Source organism: Nomascus leucogenys, chromosome 14 (genome assembly GCF_006542625.1).
Source record: "Nomascus leucogenys isolate Asia chromosome 14, Asia_NLE_v1, whole genome shotgun sequence".
Classification (NCBI taxonomy): Eukaryota; Metazoa; Chordata; class Mammalia; order Primates; family Hylobatidae; genus Nomascus; species Nomascus leucogenys.
The window spans coordinates 84,632,186-84,658,047 of NC_044394.1; the positions used below are offsets into that span (position 1 = coordinate 84,632,186).

At 50.4% G+C, this 25,862-nt stretch overlaps 1 protein-coding gene across 1 annotated transcript in view; it reads left to right on the top strand.

Annotated features, from left to right (window-relative positions):
• CCDC57 (coiled-coil domain containing 57) overlaps positions 1-25,862 on the top strand; it is a 102,628-nt gene that overhangs the window by 62,393 nt on the left and 14,373 nt on the right. Inside the window, exons 15-17 of the mRNA XM_030828501.1 lie at positions 5,436-5,557; positions 10,444-10,548; positions 11,133-11,349. Coding sequence (XP_030684361.1) covers positions 5,436-5,557; positions 10,444-10,548; positions 11,133-11,349 — 444 coding nt within the window. The remainder of the gene's footprint in view (positions 1-5,435; positions 5,558-10,443; positions 10,549-11,132; positions 11,350-25,862) is intronic.

Below are 25,862 nucleotides of genomic sequence, written 5' to 3' on the forward strand. Positions count from 1 at the left end.
CAAAAGACTGCACATGGCCATGGTGAATTTACCACTGCCACTTTTCAGAAGTGAAAGGTCTATTCGTAGCAAGAATAATGCAACTGAGAAGTAACATTTGCTTGTCCTGTAGACATCTGGAAACAGAGTCCAAAAAAGAGTTCTAGACAAAGTTAATCCAAGACATTGACGCTGTTTTCAAAGATGCCAGAAACAGAACATCTGATTTCTAAAACTGGATGAGCATGATTTTTACAGAGGAAATTATTTACAGATAATTGTGAAGCTGACTATTCCATGACTATACCAAGAATATCCAGTGGAGAGGCAAAAAGTGTGGGGCAGGCAGTGGCCCTCTGCCTAGTAACACAGACCCAGAGTGAGTGACGGTTGCCCTGCTGCAAACTCCGGGCATGAGAGATGCACAGCTCACGTTAAAGTAAGGTGACACCTAAGAACTTAACGACAGTGACGGGGGTTTATGCCTGATAGCTCTGGACTGCTGCCGGCTGACAGCATCAGGCAAATGGCTTCGGGACTCTAATGAAGAGAAGCACCATGGGCAGCCGGGACGTCTCTGTGCAGCACAGCGCACAGTTCCTCAGTGCCTCAGACGAATGAGTTACGCGACACACACAGCCTGGGGCATGCCACGCATCTCTTCCGACTCGGCAGGTCTTCCCATGGCACTCATCAATCCTAACACATCAGAGAAACCTAATCATTTCCTTAACATCTTTTTTCTTTTTACTTTTTTTTTTTTTTTTTTTTGGGGTAGAGACCTCTGTCATGCAGGCTGGAGGGCAGTGGTGTGATCACAGCTCACTGCAGCCTTGACCTCCTTGGCTCAAGAGATCCTCCTGTCTCGGCCGGGCGCAGGGGCTCACGCCTGTAATCCCAGCATTTTGGGAGGCCGAGGCAGGCAGATCACGAGGTCAGGAGATCGAAACCATCCTGGCTAACATGGTGAAACCCTGTCTCAGTAAAAATACAAAAAATTAGCCGGGCGTCGTGGCGGGCGCCTGTAGTCCCAGCTACATGGGAGGCTGAGGCAGGAGAATGGCGTGAACCCAGGAGGCGGAGCTTGCAGTGAGCCGAGATCGCGCCACCGCACTCCAGCCTGGGTGACAGAGCGAGACTCCGTCTCAAAAAAAAAAAGAGATCCTCCTGCCTCAGCCTTACCAAGTAGCTGGGACCACAGGCACGTGCCACCACACCCCACCTTGTACCTAATTATTTCAAATACCTCTCTTTTTATAAGAAAAAATTTTTGTGATTTTCCAGGGAACTTCTGGGACATCTCATAGATCATTTTAAATATAAAAGTTCTCCTGGGGCTGGGCACGGTGGCTCACACCTGTAATCCCAGCACTTTGGGAGGCCGAGGCAGGTGGATCACAAGGTCAAGAGATCAAGACCATCCTGGCCAACATGGTGAAACTCCGTCTCTACTAAAAATACAAAAGTTAGCCAGGCATGGTGGCGGGTGCCTGTAATCCCAGCAACCCGGGAGGCTGAGGCAGGAGAATTGCTTGAACCAGGAAGTCAGAGGTTGCAGTGAGCCGAGATTGCACCACTGCACTCCAGCCTGGCGAGACAGCGAGACTCCATCTCAAAAAAAAAAAAAAAAAAAAAAAAAAAAAGTCTCCTGAAAGCTTTATTTTATTTGACATTTAGAATTCAATTTTGAGAAGGAAAAAAAAATAAGATGTCAGGAGATTTGAACATTAAGACTCATGGGTAGCTGAGAAATAATATTTAGCTACCCACATGAAAGTGACAAAATGCTTAAACATAGGAGAGAACAGTTATAGAGAAACTTAGCTCTTTCATAAGCATGGGAAGCTTTGTTTTCTTAAACCATCAAGACATAATAAGTCAACAAAAAGCACGGAAAATTACCCTGGTAAGACAGCACCTTTGCTGTCTGAACAGATTACATAGAAAGTAAAGAATAACCCTTCATAGTTTAGGGGAAATCAATAAATAGTAAATGAAGGAAGGCCAGGTGCAGTGGTTCACGCCGGTAATCCCAGCACTTCGGGAGGCTGAGGCGGGCGGATCATTTGAGGCTTGCAGGAGTTCAAGACCAGCCTGGCCAACACGGTGAAACCCCTTGTCTACTAAAAATACAAAAATTAGCCGGGCATGGTGGCAGTTGCCTGTAATCCCAACTACTGAAGAGGCTGAGGCGGGAGAATTGCTTGAACCTGGGAAGCGGAGGTTGCAGTGAGCCAAGATCACACAACTGCACTCCAGCCTGGATGACAGAGCGAGACTCTGTCTCAAAAACAAACAAACAAACAAAAAAATAGTACAGCAAGGAAACAAGCCCATAAAAATTGGGCTCACTTTGCTAAGATTTTAACACATTTCATAGCTTTTTAAAAAACTAGCTTTCTTTCAACCAAGTAAGGATTGAGAAAACAAAAAAACAATACCTAGCTTTCAGCTGGGTGCAGTGGCTCATGCCTGTAATCCCAGCCCTTTGGGAGGCCAAGGGAGGAGGATCGCTTGAGGTTAGGAGTTTGAGACTAACCTGGGCAGAATAGTGACACCCTGTCTCTACTAAAAAAACAAAAAACTTAGCCGGGTGTGGTCCCAGCTACTTGGGAGGCTGAGGTGGGAGGATCGCTTGAGCCCAGGAAGTGGAGGCTGCAGTGAGCCGTGATTGCACCACTGCACTCCAGCCTGGGTGACAGAGCAAGACCCTGGCTCAAAAAAACAAACTAGCTTTCTTTTTTTTTTTTAACTTTGGTAATATACATATAAAATGTACCGTTGAAAGCTCATAAAGTATACAAAGTATACAGTTCAGTGCATTAAGCACATTAAGAACGTTGCGCGAGCATCATCATTTGTTCCAGAATTCCTTTCACCTCAGAGGGAACCCCACACCCATTCACAGTCACTTCCTGTCCCCCGCCCAGCACCCACTTTCTGCCTCCATGCCTTTGCCTGTTCTGGACGTTTCACTTCAGCAGGATCCTACAGGATGTGTCCCTTTGTGCCTGGCTTCTTTCCCTCTGTGTCATGTTTCAGGGTCCCTCGTGTGGGGGCGTCCGCACTTCATTCCTTTCCATGGGAAGAGCTCCCTGGTGGGGGACGGGCCACTGTAGGCATTTGTCCATCAGTTTGATGGACATTTGGATGGTTTCCGCCTTTGGGCTATTGTGAATAATGTTGCTGTGAACATTCAGTTCTCTTGGATGCCTCCCTAGAAGTGGCCTTGCTGGGTCATGTGGTAATTCTGTGTCTAACCTGATAAGGAGCCACCAAACCGCCTCCCATGCCCACCAGCTGTGCATGAAGGTTCTGATTTCTCCACATCTGCACCAGCACTTGATATTTTCTGTCCGTTTTTTTAATTAAGAATATTTTTATTGCATATCTTTAAAAACTTTATTTTTTTAATTTAAAAAAGTGTCTTTTAAAAATAGCTCATTGTGTTGCCCAGGCCAGTATCCAACATCTGGCCTCAAGGATCCCCCCACCGGCCTCCCAGTGTGCTGGGGTTACAGGTGTGAGCCACCGTGCCCGGCCATTTTCTACCCTGTTGATCCCAGCCAGCCTAGTGGGTGTCAGGTGGGATCCCATAGTGGGCTTGGTTTCACATTCTCCTGATGACCAGTGGTATTGAGTGTCTTCAGAAGCTTTTTGCCCACACGTGCATCTTCTGACTTCATGGCTTTTAAATTCAGGTGTTTATAAACCAAGGGAAACATGTTCATTTCCAAGTGTCATCTTCGGGTTCTTTTATTGCCTGGAAGAAACTGATGCTTTACTTGAGGGCCCATCTCGGGATGTCCACAGGGCAGAGCTAATCCTGCGATGCTCCTCAGATGTTGATCATAAGCAATATGTTAATCATGGCTAACTTCAAGTTAATTGATAAAAAAGCTTTAAAAATTTTCTGTTTTGGCCAGGCACATGGCTCACACCTGTAATCCAATCCCAGCACTTTGGGAGGCCAAGGCGGGCAGATCACCTGAGGTTGGGAATTCGAGACCAGCCTGACCAACATGGAGAAACCGCATCTCTACTAAAAATAGAAAATTAGCCAGGCGTGGTGGCGCATGCCTGTAATCCCAGCTACTTGGGAGGCTGAGGCAGGAGAATCTCTTGAACCCGGGAGGTGGAGGTTGTGGGGGCGTTGAGATCGCGCCACTGCACTCCAGCCTGGGGGACAAGAGCGAAACTCCGTCTCAAAAAAAAAAAAAAAAAAATGTCTGTTTCAATTTCCAACATGTGAAATGTCAACAGTTATAAACACCCTCCAAAAACCTTGTTGGAATCCTCAGTGAGTTTAACGAAACTGATTTGTAATCCTGGGAAATGTTATTTCAGTAATTACGTCTTCTGATGTGCCTGCTTAGAGAAAGAGCAGATCTTTACATAACATAACACGAATGGAATTGATGAAAGGATCTCGTTTGATGTGGGGTAATTTCTTTTTTTTTTTTTTTTTTTTTTGAGACGGAGTCTCGCTCTGTCGCCCAGGCTGGAGTGCAGTGGCGCAATCTCGGCTCACTGCAAGCTCCGCCTCCCGGGTTCACGCCGGGTTCACGCCATTCTCCCGCCTCAGCCTCTCCAAGCAGCTGGGACTACAGGCGCCCGCCACCACACCCGGCTAATTTTTTTGTATTTTTAGTAGAGACGGGGTTTCACCATGGTCTCGATCTCCTGACCTCATGATCCACCCGCCTCAGCCTCCCAAAGTGCTGGGATTACAAGCGTGAGCCACCGCGCCTGGCCGATGTGGGGTCATTTCTAAGTAAGCTAGCATGCCGAAGCTTTGAGTAGAACCATCATTTTTAAGTTGTTATACTTAAGCTTTTGCTTCTTTTTGTTTGTTTGTTTGCTTTTTGAGATGGAGTCACCCAGGATGGAGTGCAGTGGCGCGATCTCGGCTCGCTGCAACCTCTGCCTCCCGGGTGCAAGCGATTCTTCTGCCTCAGCCTCCCGAGTAGCTGGAATTACAGGTGCCCACCACCATGCCCAGCTAATTTTTGTATTTTTAGTAGAGACGGGCTTTCACCATGTTGGCCAGGCTGATCTCGAACTCCTGGCCTCAAGTGAGCAACCTGTCTCAGCCTCCCAAAGTGCTGGGATTACAGATGTGAGCCACCGTACCCGGCAAGCTTTTGCTTCTTTTTTGTGCCTGCCACAGAAAGGGCATCTCTGTGCTTCTGTTAGCGAATGTGCTTGCTGCCCCCGCCGTGAGGACGGCAAGGGCTCTGTGTGGCAGGGGCGTGGCATTGTGTGTGCAAGAGCTCTACCGAAATGCTGTGTGTCACAGTTCACCGTTGTCCGCCCCTCCCCAAGTTCTTGATGTAATGGAAGTTACTTTGGTTTCGAAAAGGAACATCCTGTTCTTTCTGAGTGTTTGCACTCAGCACAAGAGGAATCCAGAAGTGATGCACAGAGAACAAACTCTGTCCCCATCCCATTCCCAGGGTGGCTGTTGCACCACACCCTCCCTCCTGCCCCCGAGGCCCGGAAGCCAGGCGAGGAGCCCAGGAGGCCTTTGGATCGCAGCCCACCTTTGGGACAGGTGCAGCCCCATTTTACAGCTCAGGTAACATCCCTTCATCTAAGACATGCATTTTTAAAAATATTTCCCTAATTGTGTTGTTTTCGTTACAGAAACTTCAGATTACAATAAACACAATATAAAAAGCCTCCAATTTTCAGGATCCAGATATAGTTATCAGTAACATTTCAATGTGTTTTCTGCTGGGTTTTTGTTTTGGTTTGGTTTGGTTTTGGTTTTTATTTGTTTGTTTGTTTGTTTTTTGAGACGGAGTCTTGCTCTGTTGCCCAGGCTGGAGTGCAGTGGTGCAATCTCGGCTCACTGCAACCTCCCCCTCCCAGGTTCAAGCAATTCTCCTGGCTCAGCCTTCTGAGTTGCTGGGATTACAGGCATGCGCCAACACTCCTGCCTAATTTTTGTATTTTTAGTAGAGATGGGGTTTTACTATGTTGACCAGGCTGGTTTCAAACTCCTGACCTCAGGTGATCCACCCACCTCTGCCTCCCAAAGTGCTGGGATTACAGGCATGAACCACCACGCCCAGCCCCCGTTTTTTTATTTTTTTAATTACAAATTGTATCATGTATATGTTTTACTATAGCTTTACATATCTGGGTACTATTTTTTTAATCTTTACCAGTATGATAAGTGAAAAAAAACCCGAAAACGTCTATCTTTTTTTTTTTTTTTTTTTTAGACAGGGCCTGGCTCTGTCACCCAGAACCCAAAAACTTCTATCTGTTTTTTTTTTTTTTTTTTTTTTTGATACAGTGTCTTGCTCTGTCACCCAGGCTGGAGTGCAGTGGTGCAATCACAGCTCACTGCAGCCTCGACTTCCTAGGCTCAAGTGATCCTCCCACCTCAGCCTCCCAAGTAGCTGGGACCACAGGTGTGCACCACCATCCCTAATGGCTAATTTTTGTATTTTTTGTATAAATGGAGTTTTGCCATGTTGCCCAGGCTGGTCTTGAACTCCTGGGCTCAAGCGATCTGCCCACCACGGCGTCTCAAAGTACTGGGATTATGGGCATGAGTCAGTGCACCCAGCCACAACTTGTATCTTTAAAAAGATAGCAAGATGGCCGGGTGCAGTGGCTCACGCCTATAATCCCAGCACTTTGGGAGGCCGAGGCAAGTGGATCATGCGGTCAAGAGTTTGAGACCAGCCTGACCAACATGGTGAAACCCTGTCTCTACTAAAAATACAAAAATTAGCCGGGTATGGTGGCACTCGCCTGTAATCCCAGCTACTGGGGAGGCTGAGGCAGGAGAATCGCTTGAACCCAGGAGGCAGAGGCTGCAGTGAGCAAAGATGGCACCACTGCACTCCAGCCTGGGTGACAGAGCAAGACTCCGTCTCAAAAAAAAAAAAAAAAAAAAAAAAAAAGCAAGACTGTCTCTACAGAAAGATAAAAATAAAAATAAATTACCCATATGTGGTGGTGCACACCTTGTAACCCCAGACTCAGGAGGTTGAGGTGAGAGGACTGCTTGAGCCCAGGAGTTCAAGACCAGCCACAGCAACACAGTGAGACCCCGTCTCTACCAAAAAACAAAGAAAGAAATTTCTTATATCCTTAGTGGCATTAAATGCTTTTAATCTATTTATTGGCCATTTATAGTTCTTCTTCTGTGGGAGATTTACGTGTGTTCCTGGCTAATTTTTCATAACCTCAGAGCCAGTCCAGAATTCCCGCTGCATCTGGCTCTTGTGTTTTCATCCTTTGACCCAGAACGCTCCCTCCGCCCTTCTGTGCCTTTTTGAAAAATCAGGCAGTGTTTTGTAGACTGTGGATCTGTCTGATGCTGCAGCCTTGAGAAATTCAGCTTCTGCATTGATTTCGGGGTTTTCCACACAGTTCCAATGAGTTGTCCCTGAAATGGTACTATACTGCTTTAAATACTGTGGCTTTGTGACATATTTTAATATCTCTTAGAGCAAGCTTGACTTATTTCTGTTCTTTTACAAAATTTTCTTGGCTATCCTTTCTTATTTATTCTTTTTTTTTTTTTTTTTTGAGACGGAGTCTCTGTCACCCAAGGCTAGAGTGCAGTGGCATATATTGGGCTCACTGCAACCTCCGCCTCCTGGGTTCACGCCATTCTCCTGCCTCAGCCTCCCAAGTAGCTAGGATTACAGGCGCCCGCCACCATGCCTGACCTTAATTTTTGTATTTTTTGTAGAGATAGGGTTTCGCCATGTTGCCCAGGCTGGCCTTGAATTCCTGAACTCAAGTGATCCTCCTGCCTCAGCCTCCCAAAGTGCTGAGATTACAGGCATAAGAAATAACTCTTAAAACTGAGAAAAGAAAATTCTATGGAGCCAAGACCCCTTTGTGTTTCCTTTTTTATTTCTTTTTAAGATTTATTTATTTATATTTGAGACAGGGTCTTCCTGTGTCGCCCAGGCTGGAGTGCAGTGGCACAGTCTCGGCTTACTGCAAGGTCTGTCTCCCAGGCTCAAGTGATCTTTCCACCTCAGCCTCCCCAGTAGCTGGGACTACAGGCATGCACCACCTGCCTGGCTAATTTTTGTTTGTTTGTTTGTTTTTTAATAGAAACGGGGTTTCACCGTGTCATTCAGGCTGGTCTCAAACTCCTGGACTGAAGCAATTTTCCCACCTCTGCCTCCCAAATGCTGGGATTACAGGCGTGAGCCATCAGGCCCGGCATGTATTTACTTTATTTATGACAGAGTAAGACTCCGTCCCCCACTCACACCCCCCGCAAAAAAAGGGGGCCTGGGTGTGGTGGCTTACACCAGTGATCCCAGCACTTTGGGAGGCTGAGGCAGGCAGATCACCTGAGGTCAGGAGTTCGAGACCAGCCTGGCCAACATGGCGAAACCCCATCTCTACTAAAAATACAAAAATTAGCCAGTTGTGGTGGCAGGCACCTGTAATCCCAGCTACTTGGGAGGCTGAGGCAGGAGAATCGCTTGAACCCAGGAGGTTGAGGTTGCAGTGAGCCGAGATTGTACCACTACACTCCAGCCTGGGTGATAGAGCAAGACTCCATCTCCAAAAAAAAAAAAAAAAAAATGTTTAGTCCGGGTGTGGTGGCTCACGCCTGTAATCCCAGCACTTTTTGGGGCCGAGACGAGCAGATTACTTGAGGTCAGGAGTTCGAGACCAGCCTGGCTAATTTGGCAAAACTCCGTCTCTACTAAAAAATACAAAACTTAGTCGGGCATGGGGGTGGGCACCTGTAATCCCAGCTACTCGGGAGGCTGAGGCAGGAGAATCACTTGAACCCAGGAGGCAGAGGTTGCAGTGAGCTGAGATCATGCCACTGCACTCCACCCTGGGTGACAGAGCGAGACTCTGTCTCAAAAAAAAATGTTTTGAGACAGGGTCTCTGCTCCCCAGGCTGGAGTGCCATGATGACATCACAGCTCACTGCAGCCTGGACCTCCCAGGCTCACATCATCCTCCCACCTCAGCCTCCCTAGTAGCTGGGACCACAGGTGTGCGCCATCACACCTGTCTAATTTTTAAAATTTTTTTGTACAGATAGGGGGTCTCAATATGTTACCCAGGCTGATCTTGAACTCCTGGAGTCAAGGGATTCTTCCACCTCGGCCTCCCAAAGTGCTAGGATTACAGATGTGAGCTACCGTGCCCAGCCTAATTTTTTATTTATTTTTTGAGACAGAGTCTCGCTCTGTTGCCCAGGCTAGAGTGCAGTGATGTGATCCAGGCTCACTGGAACCTAGAACTCTGGGCTCCAGTGATCCTCCTGCCTCAGCCTCCCAAGGGGTTCCTCTTTATTTTTAATAGTAAATGGTGCCATATGAGAAGAAATAAGATACAAATATGGAAAAGAACTCCTACAAATCAATAAGAAAAAGACAAATCACCCTGTGAAAAACAGGCAAAGGGTCTGATCAGAAGGCACCGGGGATGAAGCCTGGGGCGCAGCAAGCATCAGGCTGTGCCCGTGATCACTGGCACCAGGGCCCTTATGTCAGACCTCATGCATGTGCATTCCTCAGGTGAACAGGCAAACGTTAGTAAATGTGGGCCGAGTACACTCTGCATCCACGGTTGTGGGCATGCTCATGGTGTGCCTCAGAAGGGGCAGGGCTGGGCTGGTTCCACAGCCTCCTTGCAGGCCATGCATTGTCCATGGCTCTGTATAGGTCCCACTGCTTTGAATTTCCCTTTCTATTTTCCTCCGCGTTTCCTTTCCATGTTCTTAGGGTTTGCTCCCTAGTGCCCCCTTTTGGCTTCCTTTCCACAGTCTCCCCTCCAAAAGGAGGGAGACGTCAGGCACGGGGCAGGCAGAGGCACCAGTGATGGGTTCAAGAAGCAGGATCAGGTCGGGCACGGTGGCTCACACCTGTGATCCCAGCACTTTGGGAGGCCAAGGCGGGCGGATCACCTGAGGTCAGGTGTTCAAGACCAGCCTGGCTAATATGGTGAAACCCTGTCTCTACTAAAAATATAAAAACTAGCCGGGTGTGGTGGTGGGTGCCTGTCATCCCAGCTACTTGTGAGGCTGAGGCAGGAGAATCACTTGAACCCAGGAGGCGGAGGTTGCAGTGAGCCGAGATCGTGCCACTGTACTCCAGCCTGGGCAACAGAGCGAGACTCCGTCTCAAAAAAAAAAAGCAGGATTGGCCAGGCGGTGTCACTGGGGGCCACTCATGCCGATCTTGGGCCAGGGGGCTCTCACCCCAGGCAGGCCATGCACAGGCTGCCCTCGCCTTGCAGAGGAGGCTCCTGGGAATGAATGACTGGGGAAGCCTGCTCCATTCCTCCTGTCTGGGAAACAGGTCCCTTCAGTCCAGGCTGTCACCAAATGATGTGAGTCTTTAATACCAGAAATGTGGGAAGGCATTTCTTCCCAGTCTTGTGGGAAAACTCACTGACATGCACCATCAGTGACATGTGAATACCAGAGTCCTCTCATTTAAATCCCCATGGCAGGATGCCAAGAGTGCCAAGGATGAGTGTCCTTCCAGACACTTGGGAAAGCACCGGCCCCGCTCAGCACAGGTGGGCAGCAGACTTGACGCCCTGCAAGGCCCAAAGGTGAGAGTGGTGGCACCCGTGCAAGTGCGGCTATGTGGGGTGTGGCCAGCAGGGAAGCCGGGGCCTGGGTGCTCTGGGCCTCTCGGAGGGGCCTTCGCTCTGCATGCCTGCCTCTGTGCCGTCACCAGGGACTGCTCGCAATGGCAGGGTCAGCTGCAGAGCGTTTGCCGGGTGGTCCCACAAGGGTGGTAAGGGTGTTGGGAGGGCCCCGGGACCCCTAAAGCACATGGGGCCCACGCTGGCTCTTCCTTTCTGTGCCCCTCAGGGTATCTGCCCTGCATTTCAGCTCATTCCCCGTCGAAACGGGACAGCCTCTGCCCTAGACGTGTTTTGTCATTTAAGTGTTGAGACGAGCACTGAGATTCAGGCCCTGCCCACACTCAGCATTCCCAGCGCTGAGACTCGCTCCCCGGATGCATCCCTGTCTGCAGCTGCCTCTCCTGGGTGATCCTGGGAGCATCTGCCTGGGCCTTTAAGCCAGGCCCACTGCCTCCTTACTGCTCTGAGGGGAGTGGGTGGGGGGAGTCCTGTGGCTTCCTCTGGGTTGGAGAGGGTGGCTTTCAAGACTATGATGTCTTTTCTAGACACAACACAGCATCCACACGGTGACCTGTAAATCACCTCAGCAGCAAGAAGACAGGTCCCCAAAGCCACCCCAGGCTCCCGAGCGCCCTGAGGAGCGTCGTCGCCAATCCCACAGCTCCTCCTCCTTTTCCAGTGGCGCCCTCCAGGACACGTGGAGGTTGCTAGACCTGGGATCCAGCCCTTCTGGTCTCACCTCCCAGGGTGACTCAACTCCAGGTAGGAGACTGCCCTCCCTAGGAGCTGCCCACAGCTGGCAGCTGGCGGGGGCCACCCTCTCCGAGGGGCATGTGGAGAGTCAGCACCCTGCGTGCCTCCTGCACCCTGAAATCCCTGCACTTTGGTTGAGTAATGCATGGAGTCTCCTTACCTCTCATTTGGCACCTGAGTGTTTCCCGGGTTATGGTGCAAAGCCCTGAAGGGCAGAAACCATGCCATTTCCTAGCGCAGCACTGTACCCCCGGGCGCACGCTGACTTAGAATGGAGCCCAGGTGAGACGCGCAGGCATTGGTGCACTTTAGACGGCCCTGCTCCTGGGGAAGAGCCAGGCCGACCCCAGTGATGGTCCCAGGGAAGAGCCAGGCCGACCCCAGTGATGCTCAGCCTCACGGGCCAGACAAGTGCCAGCCGCATCCTCATCCTCGTCCTGCTTTGCTGCGCGGACGTTGCCGCCCTGAGACTCTTCTCTGCACCTAAGTCATAGGCCTGGTAAACTCAGCAGGTCACAGTGCCAGCTTCTGTTAGTGGTCTCAGGAAGTTTTCAGGAAAGTCTGTTTGAAGGGTGTACCTTGTGGGGACTGCATGGGTCTATGATGTAGCGAGAAGGGTGGAGGGAGACAGATGCTGCTTCGAGGCAGCTGGAGTTGCGGGACGTGTGATGTGGTTCAGCCGGGAGCATGCATCCATCCTGTGTGCCTGCATGGAGGGCGTCCCCTTCTTACCTTATGGCTTCTGTCTTCTGTCATGAGGATGTGTCTCATTCATTTAATCATTCTCTCCTTCATGTGCATTTTAGGCTATTTCCAGTCCTTTACCATCACAGATACTGTTAGAGTAGTGACCTTACAGGCTGCAGTGTGTGTGAAAATACACGTGTAAGTGCCCCAGGGGCTTGCTTAGTCAAGGCTGCCCGCATGCCACATGTGGGGGACAGCATCGCCTCGGCCTCACTGCCCACCCAGAGGCTGCTCCCAGCAGCAGTGTCTGAGAGTCATGTAGCCACATGGAACTTTTGCCGGTGGCAGCGGGATTGGCATCAGCACCTCTGCTGGGAGGTCATGCACCTTCGTGTGTGTATAGGAGCCACTTCCTTTCCCCGTTCTTCAGTTCTCTGCCCATTTGTATATTAGATTGTTGTCTTTCTTACTGATTTATAGCAGCTCATTACATGTGATAGAAATTAGGCCTTTTCGGTGACAAAATTTAAATGTTTTCTCCCAGTTCTTCATGTTTTTAAATGTTTCTTATGGTGTTTTTTTAATGTTCATATTTTTTATTTTTATGTAATTTAATGTCCTTGTTTTTTATCTTGTCTGTTTTTTTTTTCTTTGAGACGGAGTTTTGCTCTTGTTGCTCGGGCTGGAGTGCAATGGCACGATCTTGGGTCACTGCAAGCTCCGCCTCCCGGGTTCAAGCGATTCTCCTGCCTCAACCTCCCCAGTAGCTGGAGCTACAGACACCCGCCACCACTCCAGGCTAATTTTGTATTTTTAGTAGAGATGGGGTTTCACAATGCTGGCCTGGCTGGTCTCGAACTCCTGACCTCAGTTGATCCGCCCACCTCGACCTCCCAGAGTGCTGGGATTACAGGGGTGAGCCACCGCGCCCGGCCAGAACCACTTCTTATTAACCCCCAAAGTGGCAATGGCTCCCAGTTTTCCATCGCTCATGCTTCCCGCGTATTCAGACTTCCACCTTTGTTATGATGCTAAATGTTCCATATGTATTTGGAGCTATATCCGGATGGTTCATTCAGCCACTCTCAGTCTGTTCATAGGCAGTTCCATCGGGTCAGAATCAGTGTCACTTCCTGGTCCTTTTACATGTCTGGCTGATGTAGGATCTCCTCTTTACCCTTCTCTCTCAGGATTTTCTTGGTTATTTGCATGTATTTGTTTTTTCTTTTTTCTTTCTTTTTAAATTTAGTAGAGAGAGGACTGGAGGTGGTGGCTCGTGCCTATAATCTCAGCACTTTGGGAGGCTGAGGCAGGTGGATTAGTTGAGGTCAGGAGTTCAAGACCAGCCTGGCCAACATGGTGAAACCCCGTCTCTACTAAAAATACAAAAATTCACTGGGCCTGGTGGCACACATGTGTAATCCCAGCTACTTGGGAGGCTGAGGCACGAGAATAGCTTGAACCTGGGAGACGGAGGTTGCAGTGAGTTGAGATTGCACCACTGCATTCTAGTCTGGGTGACGGAATGAGACTCTGCCTCAAAAAAAAAAAAAAAAAATTTAGTAGAGATGGTGTCTCCGTATGTTGCCCAGGCTGATCTCAAATTCCTGGGCTCAAGCGATCCTCCCGCTTCAGCCTCCCAAAGTGCTGAGATTGCAGGTGTGAGTCACCATGCCCGGCCTATTTTTGTATACAATTTTTAGACTTGGCTTGTCTGAGTCTGGTTCCCCCAGCCCCTCCCCACAAACACTATTGTAAGTGTTCTTAGGATTGACACAGCTTCCCTTCTGCCTTAGGAAGGAATGGGGCTGTGTGGCTGGCTTCCGTTCCCCACGTGCTCCGGTGCTGGCATCACAAATGTGGCACGTTTCTCTCTGTCTTCCATGCAGCTGTGTGCCACTCTGTCTTCCTGACCCTCCCACCTGCACTCCATGGCTCTCCTCTGTGCTCAGGATTCTTAGGGGCACCGCCTCCTTGCGTTTTTAATTCACCACAAAACATTTTGTCCAAATTTTCATCAACTCAATGGAAAGTTCTTCTGGAGACGTTTGTGTTCATTAGTTTGCTTGTTTCCTTTCTCCTTTTCTCTTGGAGCACTTTTGTTTCTTGGCTCCCCCCTCATTTTTTTTTTTTCTTTTTAGAGACAATGTCTCATTCTGTCACCCAGGCTGGAGTGCAGCGCCGCAATCTCAGCTCACTGCAGCCTTGACCTCTTGGGCTCAAGTGATTCTCCCACCACAGCCTCCCAAGTAGCTGGGACCACAGGGACACGCCACCATGCTCAGCTATGATTGTTTTAGTTTTTTGTACAGACAAGGTCTCGCTATGTTGCCCAGGCTGGTCTCGAACTCCTGGGCTCAAGCAGTCCTCCCACTTTACGCTCTCAAAGTGCTGGGATTACAGGCATGAGCCGCTGTGCCTGGCCTCATCTTTAAAACAGGTAAATTTTTACTTGACTAGCTATTTGAAAAAGTTTGTATGGAAAATGAAGCCAGAGCCATTTTCCAGTCTAGCAGAGTTTTGTTGTTGATTTTAGCTTCAAGTACAAGTCTCCACCTATCAGGCTTTTAACAGCTGATACAGCTTCTCTCTTCCCTTTCCCCACAGACACTGCACTTTGCAAACAGGGCCTGTTCTGTTCCTGGTTCACTCTCCCTCCTCTCTTCCAGGAACGGAACAAGGTCAGGGAAGCACTTGCTGCCAGCCCATGTTCCTACTCCTGAAACAAGGAATTAGGTCCTACCCTCAGGGCATGCCCTTGCCTTTGAGAAATGCCCTCTCTGCTCTTTCTGGGGTCTGTAACAAGGCATTTGTATGTCTTTGACACAGCCCTTGCCGAGTTCCTGCGGCCTTTGGTAGCCCCCCCCCACCACCACCATTGCTAGCTCTTAGTTTTAATGAAAATGAAGTTTGCATTTTTGCTTTTCATTATCTTTTTTTTGCTTTTGGATGATTTACAAGGATAGTGGAGGAGTGCTAGCTTCGTGATGCCTTCTTCAAGTCTGAAATCTGTCTTGTTTTCTGATCAGTGCAGCCAAAGAAATGCATATTCCTCCAAGCGCTGCTTTACTTTAACCATGTCTCATAAATTTCGACATTCTCATGTTTCCCTTGTCTTCCCCTTGTAGGACTTATAACGCAATTCATTTTGCTTTAACTTAAATGGAATTTTTCCTTAAGTTTCTAGATTTGTGGAATTTTATTTCTTTGTCTGTTACTGATTTCTAATATTTTTACATTCTGGTCAGAGAATTAAATTACTATGATGTTAACTCTTCTGAGAGGGAAATATTAGTTCTTAAACTACAATTATCAATTTATCTGTTTTTGTCAATTGTTGCTTTATGTGTTTTTAGGTCCATTGTTAGGTGCATATATGTTTAGGTTTTTTGCCTTCTTGATCTTTTCCTCCCTTTACCAGTATGTAACATCCCTCATAACCCCTCATGTTGTATTTCACCAAAAAACCTATTTTGTCTGACATGAAAATGGCTATAAGCTGGGCGCAGTGGCTCACTCTTGTAATTGCAGCATTTGGGGAGGCTAAAGTGAGAGGATCGCTTGAACTCAGACGTTCCACACCAGCCTGGACAATGTAGTGAGACATCATCCCAAAACAAAACAAAACAAAAAAAAGGGCCGGGCACAGTGGCTCATGCCTATAATCCCAGCACTTTGGGAGACAGAGGCAGGAGGATCACTTGAGCCCAAGAGTTCGAGGCTGCAGTGAGCTGTGATTACACAGTGCACTCCAGCCTGGGTGAGAGAGCAAGACCCTGTCTCTACAAAAAAAAAAAAAAAAAAAAAAAGTTATAAGGAGGGAAGGAGTGGTTAACCTGTGCAGTGGAACGCTACAGGTAGGTCCAGTTAGGTCAGGACAGAGAAGCAGCCCCTGCTTTTTTGCAAGATGAAGGTTACTGGTGGTCTTAAGTGTGGTTTCAGGGGAGTAGTAGAATTGTCACTCAATCCTTCCTGGCTTGGGGAGAGGATGGGAGATGGGATGGACAACATATCTAAGAAACTTTGCTCTGAAAATCAGCAGTGAAAAGAGGCCATATTTGTGAAGATGTGGAGTCAAGAGGGGAGGCTCACAAGCTGTTATGTAAAGCCTGCCGGTAGGCAGTGGGAAATGGGATGACTCGGGAGAGAAGTCCTGGAGGTGGCAGGGGAAGGGGCTCGGTGCCCATGTGCAGGGCTGGCCTTTAATAGGACAGAGGCAGAGGTGGGCACCGAAGCCAGAAGGTTGATGGCAGCCAGCGCTGTGCACTTGCCCAGCCTGCAAGCTGACAAGCAAGCCTGGCGGGAGACAGGAGGCTCCAGGTCAGAGACCAAGGGCTCTGTCCACATAGCAGGCAGCTGGGCAGGCAGTGGCTGCAGGTGCAATGGGCATGCATCTCAGCTGAGGAACCCAGGCCTGGGGACCGAGTCCTAGAGCAACCACAAGCACCTGCCCTCCAAGTCCTAGAGCGCCACAAGCACCTGCCCTGGGCCTGAGGGAGATGCTTGCTCCGACTTCTGAGCTGCTTGCTGGACAGACACCCTTGCAAAGGGTCTGCAGCAGTGGCCGGGGCAGCCTTCATCGTGCGGGAGTGCACAGGCCCCAGGGAGGCTGTCCGTGGCCCCAGCAGCTGGCCTGGTGGTGGGAAACGGTTCTGGCAGATTCCTTTCCTTTCCTCTTACATGCTCAGCATCCAGGCTGAGAGCCCGAGGCCAGCCACAGGCTCTGAAGGAGGAAGGAGCGGTGTAGGAGGCTTGAGAAAGCGGATTGTAAAATGGTGGGTTGGCGCCTCAGGAAGCAGATCCAGCAGAGAGTGAAGAGGGCCACCAAGCTCTCTGTGCGACCAGGGAGCTGGTGACCACAGGAGTCACCTGGGGCCGAGGCCATGCTGCAGGAAGGAGTGTTCCTGACACAGCGGCACACGTCCACCGAGGCTGAGAGTGTGGGTGGCCTGGGAGGGAAGGCGGTGCTGGTGTGGATCAGTTAAGATGCTTTTAGCTACAAGTCACAGGACAGGATATGAAAGTGATGTGAACCAGAGCTTCCCAGCCTTTATCTCCTCGTGGTAACTGTGGAAAATGCCACGCTTCGCTAAAATAAGGAGAGAACTGAGGGGTCCATATCCCGAGTGCCCAAAATGGTCTCAGCAGGCGGCAGGCACGGCCTCCTGAGGCACAGGAGCTCATTGGAGCCCTCAGTCCCAGGTAAATGGGCCTCAGGTGGCCCCTCTGGGATTCTCTTTTCTACTAATGGCTCTGCATTGGCTGCAGACACTCTCACCATCCCCTGAGAAGGCCAAAAGGTGAAGGGCCTCTCTCTCCTGATTCTTTTTCTTTTAATCAGGGAGGGAGAAGCTGCCCAGAGCCCTCAGCAGACCTGCTGTCCATCTCCTGGATGTGGGGTCATGTTGCCTCCCTATGACCCGGCTCCAAGAGCCTGTCTTAAACACAGTCTTAGACCCTGAGCCCTGTGAGTGAGGCCATGTCCCTGAGAGCCTGCTGCCTGCAGCTCAGTAGCACTGGGGCCTCTTGGCAGGAAAGCTGGGGAAGCACTGGGGGCCTCAGCAGGTGGAGGAGGTGGCCAGACGCAGGCCCTGCCATGCCCCTGCCTCCCTAGGCTGAGACAGTGTGGCTGGTATTTATTTTTTCTTTATTATTTATTTTAGAAACAGGGTCTCACTATGTTGCACAGACTGGGCTAGAACTCCTGACCTCAAGCAATCCTCCTGTCCCAGGCTCCTGAGTAGCTGGGATTACAGGCGGGAGCCACCATGCCTGGCAACAGCTGGTATTTCTTAGCAGCGGTGTTGTAATTAAAAAGCAAGCAAGAGGCCGGGTGCGGTGGCTCATGCCTGTAATCCCAGCACTTTGGGAGGCCGAGGTGGGTGGATCATGAGGTCAGGAGATCAAGACCACGGTGAAACCCCGTCGCTACTAAAAATACAAAAAATTAGTCGGGCATGGTGGCAGGCACCTGTAGTCCCAGCTACTCGGAGAGGCTGAGGCAGGAGAATGGCGTGAACCCGAGAGGCGGAGCTTGCAGTGAGCCGAGACTGCGCCACTGCACTCCAGCCTGGGCGACAGAGCAAGACTCCATCTCAAAAAAAAAAAAAAAAAAAAAAAAAAAAAGCAAGCAAGAGGCCGGGTGCGGTGGCTCACGCCTGTAATCCCAGCACTTTGGGAGGCCAAGGTGGGTGGATCACGAGGTCAGGAGATTGAGACCATCCTGGCTAACACGGTGAAACCCCGTCTCTACTAAAATATACAAAAAAATTAGCCGGGTGTGGTGGCGGGCGCCTGTAGTCCCAGCTACTCGGGAGGCTGAGGTGGGAGAATGGCGTGAACCCAGGAGGCGGAGCTTGCAGTGAGCCGAGATTGCGCCGCTGCACTCCAGCCTGGGAGACAGAGTGAGACTCTGTCTCAAAAAAAAAAAAAAAAAAAGCAAGCAAGAAAGATACATTTCAGCATAAGTCCATGGGGCTTTTGATTCACCCTGTGAAGGATTTAGGAAAAGACTAAAGTGGTTAATGCAGTTGAGTTGTTTAATGATCTGCGAAGTATCTTGATGGTTTCCTTGTGTTTTGAATATTTAAGCATGCTTAACTGAATTATCTGTGTGGTATTTTTACTTCATGTAAGAATACTTTCCTTAAAACCTTGGAAACTGCGTTGGTGAAGTAAGGGGTACCACTTAAGGGCACCGGGTTTCTGGTTAAGATGCGACACTGTGCCCTCCAGTGCACTGACACTAGAACAGAGCGCAGCTCGGGAGTCGCTCACCAGACAAGCAGTTTGAAAGCTCCATTCTAGAAACGGAGAGGAAGTTTCCTCCTCTTTTTAAAACATGTTCCATGCATTGTGGGTAACAGAGTATGCACACTACACAGTCATGATTAGAGTTTAAAGTAATAATGTTGCCAGGCACAGTGACTCAGCCTGTAAACCCAGCACTTTGGGAGGCTGAGGTGGGTGGATCACTTGAGCCCAGGAGTTCAGGAGCAGCCTGGGCAACATCTCTGCAAATAATAATAATAATAATAATGAAATGATACTGAAATAGTTAACAATTTAGTGGCATCTAAATTAATGACATGAACGACTATTGTAGGACATGGTGTTTAGTCACGACGTCACACAGCTGTGTTGAACAGCCATACTCCTCTTGGACCTGGGATAGGCCCCAAGCCACCCTCCTGTTCATGTCCTCAGCCCTCCTTTGCCAACCTATCCAGACCCAGCAGTCACCCCGTCCCAGGGCACAGCCAACCTCTGAGGCTGGAACAGCTGCCTGGAGTTGGGGCTCCCCCATACACGCTGGATGCGGCTCTTTGGAGGACCCACCTTCAAGCCTAGCCTCCTCTCTCACCTGCGTTTTTATGACAGCCTCAGATAGGTCTCCCACACAGACTGGTGGGGCCCAGCACATCCAACCTCATCTCCCTCCCTTCTTCCCCCAGCCACCTGCACTCCAGCTCCAGCCTGCCTGCACCTGTGGGTGTCCCCAACCCCTGTGCACCTGTGGGTACCCCACCTGCAGACCCTGCAGCACCTGCAGGCACCCTCCTTGTTTGCCCAGCACCTGCCTCCTCCAAAGGCTGCACAAGAGACCTGTCCCCCATCCAGCTTCCTTCCTTCCTGCACCAGCCCCAGGCCATGCCATTTTTCTTCCTAATCTTGATTCCATCAGTCTGCTTCAGAATGTCTCTGAGGGCAGGAGCATGGTCTGCAGGTGGGGTACCCGTAGGTGCACAGGGGTGGGGGGCACCCACAGGTGCAGGGGCGTGGTCCTTGATTCCTGTCCCTTCCACGTACACGGAGATAACTGGGAGGGATGGGAGCATGGGAGGCCCCGAGTCTACAAAACCCAGGAGTCTCAGAAAATGTTAGTCTCAGATAATGCTAGAGAAACTACCGAGCGTTATCCAAAAAAATGTGAGGCTTGAAAAAATGACACTTCCTGGAGGGAAGGATTAAATATATAAAGGCAGCAGTTTTCTCCAAAGCGAAGTAATCTGTAGTGTCATTCTAATCAAAATACAGACATAATTTCTCACCACCCCCACCCCCACCCCCGCCCCTACCCCCACCCTACCCCTACCCCCACCTCCAGCCCGCTCAGTGGAGCCTGGTAGATAAGAATGTAGTTGTTCTCCAGGAGCCAAGGAAAGAAAGAACCATTCAACAATTGGGAGGGTGGGAACACAGCTCACTCTGATCTCCGCTTCCTCTCACGGGGACCACACACTACCAGGCATTCCAGGCCGAGGGAGGGACTCCAAGGCAAACCACGAAAATACGCAGAAGTAGAATGGAGTATTTACAAATGGCCGCAAGAGGGTTAACCTTAGATAAGGGTGAAGAAATCACAGATTTCTAAGGTAGTGTTTTTACCTGAAAAATCATAAAACTGGAAAGATATTCTTCAGCAGCACAACAAAAGTCAGCGTATATAAAGAGCGTGGCAGGCTGAGTGGCACCCAGTGAGGACGGAAGCTCTCCCTAAGGCAGTTCCAGAGAAGCACCCAGGCAGATGTCTGACCTCACCCCAAAGAAGTACCTGCTTCTGAAGCCGACCCCCTGCAGCAGGCCTGCCTCCACCTCCTTAGAGTGCACCTTATGGGTGTGTATCAAGTGCCCAAGTGTCCTTTCAGGAGCCGGTACAGAGACCAGCCACCCAAGAGTCTGTCCCACGTGTGTGGGCAGCTAAGCACCGCAAGTTCCGGAGCACTTCGCTGGGGCAAAGGATGCTCCAAACCCCATCTCCAGATGCGTGGGGCATCCTGCACTAATGAGTAACACCGCATCAGGTTTCAGTCCTGCACTAATGAATAACACCACATCGGGTTTCAGTGGACTGTCTTCCTTCTCCTTCTTCTCTTACTCCCTCCCAGTCCCTACCCACCAGGCCACAACTGCCCAGTCCCCCTGCACCCCTCCAGACTCCCCAGCCACCCTCAGAACAGAAGTGGTTTTTTAAATATATGTGTATATCCTCTTTTATTTTCAATTGCATATTGTGTGGGCAGCTTGCTTTTTTATTTATGTCTGCAGTATTTTTCTATGTCAGTACACACAGAGCTGACAGATCTTTCTGGTAGTTCTGTGAGCCAATGCAGCGGCTCACCTCCCTTTGTTTTGGTGTCTGATGTTTGTGGACACTTGGACGGCCTGTCGTTTTTAGCTCTTAAGACAGTGAACCTCCTGTGCGTGTGCCCCGCGTGCTCACAGAGGCTGATGTTAGATCAGTATCTAGAAGGGAACTAGCTGGGTCAAAGGTAGGGCAGTTTGAGTTCTGAGTGCTGTTACCCAATTGCCCCCAGGACATTGGCCCCTGCTCCTGGTTGCAGGCGTGAGGCACCTTTCCTCACTCAGTACTGGTGGATTTAGCAAATGGTTTGGGTGTTTTTTTGTTTGTTTGTTTGTTTGTTTGTTGGCCAATCTGGTAAGTCAAAACTGATACTTCGTTATTGGTTGTAATTTGCCTTTTTTTTCCTAGTCCATTTTATTTTATGTATCTGAGATGGAGTCTCACTCTGTCGCCCAGGCTGGAGTGTAGTGGCGCAGCCATGGCTCACTAAAGCCTCAACCTCCCAGGCTTCTCAACCTCCTGGGCTCAAGCATTCCTCCTTCCTCAGCATTCCGAGTAGCTGGGACCACAGGCACGTACCACCACGTCTGGCTAATTTTTTACATTTTGTAGACAGGATCTTGTCATGTTGCCCAGGCTGGTCTTGAACTCCTGGGCTCAAACAGTCCTCCCACCTTGGCCTCCCAAAGTGCTGGATTATAGGCATGAGCACCTGGCCTAATTTGCCTGGTTGTCATTTGAGTCAGGATCTCCCTCTGTTGCCCAGTACAGTGGTGCAATCTCAGCTCACTGCAAGCTCCACCTCCTGGGCTCAAGTGATCCTCCAACCTCAGCCCCTGGAGTAGTTGGGGTTATGGTGTGTGCCACCACGCCTCACTAATTTTTTTATTTTTTTGTAGAGATGGGTTTTCCCCATGTTAGCCCAGGCTGGTCTCGAACTCCTGGGCTCAAGTGATCTACCTCGGCCTCCCAAAGTGCTGGGATTCCAGGCATGAACCACTGCACCTGGCCCAATTCACCATTTTTAAATGATGAGGTTGGTCATTTTTCCTATCAATTGGCCATCTTATATATGTGGTTTATGTGTTGTTGACATTTTTGTCCTTTTCAAAGGGGACTAGGAAAGCTGGCAACACAAAAATGGGTGTTTGTTGTGACTTCTGAAAGTCAGGGACTCGAAGAGAGACAGGAGCTTTCCGGAGAGGGCCCTGATGTGGGGGGACCTAGACTGGAGACCAGAGGGAAGGCTGCAAGCCTGGTTTACAGATACATGGAATCGGAATGGTTTTGTGTGTTTTCCTTGAGTATGTGTTGAGTACCTACTAAGTGCCAGACACCATACCTGGTGTTTCACCTGTGCTCAGGTATTTAGGCTAAGGCTGTACAGCTACTACGATCCCATTGTCAAATGCAGAAACTGAGGCCCAACGCTACATGGCCACAGAGCCCATAGGTGAGGGTCCCAAGGCCCAGCCCTTGCTCTACACCCTGGAGTTCTGGAAGGGACTCCTCTGATTAGATCAGGGGGAGGGCCAAGCATGTCCTGGGGTCAGAGGAGAGGCTGGGTCGGAGCTTCTGAGGAATGCAGCTGTGCTGTGGGGGTGGGGAAGACTGCATAGGAGAAGTGGGTAGGGCCGCCATGGAGGGCCTCATCGAGATTGGGGCCAGGGCTCAGTGGGCCGCCCCTGGGCTGCTCCCTGGGGGTGGGAGTTGGAGGTGGTCCCTGCCATGCACCCTGTGGGTGGGTCAGAGGTGAGTGATTTTGTTTTCTTCTGGGTGGAGGCCCCCCTCCCTCACTCCTCACCCCACTCTCCAATTGCAGGGGATGGTTTAGGAACAAAAATGGTCACAACTTTAAAGGAGGTCCCCTGTTAATGCTGGCTTTTTTTTTTTTCTTTAAAAAATTTGTTCTTTTGAAATTTGTATTTGTTTCTCCACAGATTTTGAGATGTTGTGGCTGCGCGCGGTGGCTCACGCCCGTAATCCCAGCACTTTGGGAGGCTGAGGCGGGTGGATCATGAGGTCAGGAGTTCAAGACCAGCCTGGCCAAGATGGTGAAACCCCGTCTCTACTAAAAATACAAAAAATTAGCCGGGCACGGTGGCAGGCACCTGTAATCCCAGCTACTCCAGAGGCTGAGGCAGGAGAATCGCTTGGACTTGGAGGGTGGAGGTTACAGTGAGTCAAGATCTCGCCACTACACTCCAGCCTGGGCGACAGAGGGAGACTGCATCTCAAAAAAAAAAAAAAAAAAAAAAAAAATGGTTGCATAAATTTTTTGTATTTTTGAGACAGAGTCTCCCTCTGTCGCCCCGGCTAGAGTGCAGTGGTGCGATCTCAGCTCACTGCAGCCTCCACCTCCCAGGTTCAAGTGATTCTCCTGCCTCATCCTCCTGAGTAGCTGGGACCAGAGATGTAAGCCACCATGCCCAGCTAATTTAAAAAAACTTTTTTTGTACAGACAGGGTCTTACTATGTTGCCCAATATGGTCTTGAATTCCTGGGTTCAAGCAATCCTCCCATCTCAGCCTCCCTAAGGGCTAGGATTACAGGCGTGAGTCACCATGCCTGGCCCATAAAATGTATCTTAAGGTCGCATAATTCTGTTAACTGGGTGCTAACTCGGTTAATTTTTTTTAAACTGTTTGTAGAATTAGAGCATTTCTGGGCAGTTCTGTGTGTTGAAGACACCTTGTAGCCAGGCTTTTCTCATCTAAAGATCCAAAGGGAAAGAAGGACAAAAGCCGCCCCCTCTTGCCCCCTCTTGCTGGACGGCCCGAATGCTGGTGGAGCCTCCACCGGAGATCACACAGGGCTCCAGTGACTGCGCCCTGCTTGGTCCCAGTGGTTGCCGCAGGCTGGGGCTCTTTGCTCAGATGAAGGCCAAGTCCAAAGTCACAGGGCCCCAGCTGGTGGAGTCAGGATCTGAATCCAAGCCCTGGATCCAGTCCAGGCCAGAGCCTCCTCTGCAGAGAAGGTACTAGGTGCCCATGCACAGGGTGACTGCCAACCTCGTGGAGTGGAGGCAGTGGTGGCCCTGCGGGCGGGCTTGGTCTTCCGAGACCATGTCAGTGCCACCCCAGGGCCGCCCTCCATGGCAGTGTGGGGCCAACAAGCCTGTCTTCCCATTTTTCTGAGAGAGGCTGGAAATCCTGTTCTTTTTATATATAAAGTGTTTCCTTTTCAAAATATTGGCAACTAAGTAAATCCAAACAAGGTGTGGGCTAAATCATGGCACACTCCTGCCTCACGGGTGGCCCTCCAGCTAAGAGTCATGTTTACAATTTTAGAGGTTTGGTGGGCTCCAGTGGGACCACGCCTGGGGATGGAGTGGCTGTGGGTGAGTGTGTCTCCACTCCCACACCTCGCCTCTCAGAAGACAGAGCACAGGATTGCGACACCCGAGCTCCAGCGCCCTCCACCTAGTCACTATAGCCCTGCAGGGGCTGCCAGCCTCTGCATTCAGGAGCCAGTGGGTGCCGAGGACACACTCCCTCCATCCCCTGCCTGGTGTCCTGTGCTTTTTGAGCTGAGACTGTTCTGGGCCTTTCCTGAAAGGATGGTGGAACTCCAGAGTGGCGTTTCAGTGTGATTGGCCTCTGCAGGACCATCTGGGCTCCCAAGACATAAAAACATGCCCTGAGCATTTGGCCTCAGCACCAGCTCATCCTCACGCCCCCGCCCCTCCCCACTCACCCAGCCAGAAGCCCCCATGCTGCCTCCGGCCCCCACCTCCACAGGCACTTTTGTGCTTCTTGTGACACCCAGGGCTTTCGTTCATTTCGTGAGAGCAGGTCGGGATGGCCCCGCCATGGATGGGTGAGGAGCCGGCTGTGACATGTTAAGAAACGGGGGACAGTGAAGAACAGTCTGTGCCTCCTCTGTAAACGCGCAGGGAATGTTACAGTCCGCTCTTCCTTCTGTGGTCTCACTCTGTGTACTGACGAGGGAACCCCCTCAGGGCCCAGGTAACCTGCACTAGAAGGTGCACATCAGGCTCCTGATGGCCAAGGTGAGATGGACAGCCCAAGACAGCTGCAAGACCAAACTGCAGGGCAGGCAAGGGGGCCTTGGGGCTCTTATTTATTTACTTTATTCTCGCTCTGTTGCCCAGGCCAGAGTGCAGTGGTACAATCTTGGCTCACTGTGGCCTCAACTTTCCAGGCTCAAGTGATCCTCCTGCCTTGGCCTCCTGAGTAGCCGAGACTACAGGTACACATCACCATAGCTGGCTAATCTTTTTACATTTTATTTTATTTTATTGTAGAAACGGGGTCTCACTATGTCACCCAGGCTGGTGTCGAACTCCTGGGCTCAAGCGGTCCTGCCGCCTTGGCCTCCCAAAGTGCTGAGATGACAGGTGTGGGCCCCACGCCCGGCCTGGCGTGAGCCCTTCACCCAAACATGAACCAGGAGGCGAGCTTGGTAAGGAGCACGTGGGCTCCAGGAATGTGAGGGGGAATGAATGGAGGCAGCTCCTCAGTGTGCAAAAACATGCAGCGCGGGCCTCACTGGTCACTGTCACAGCAGCCTTGCAGTGGGATCAGGACAGTCCTGCTGTCCAGGAAAGAGAGGACCCTGCTCTCTTGTTTCTCAGTACCTGCCCCTGTCCTTCTAGCCCCATTGCTGCTCTCAGGACAAGCTGTGACTGAGAGAGCGGGTCACACTGGTGACATTTTATGAGGCTGGACGCACAGCTCCACAGCACCTTGTCACTGAAGCTACAGGAATCCAAGAACCGGTGCTCTGG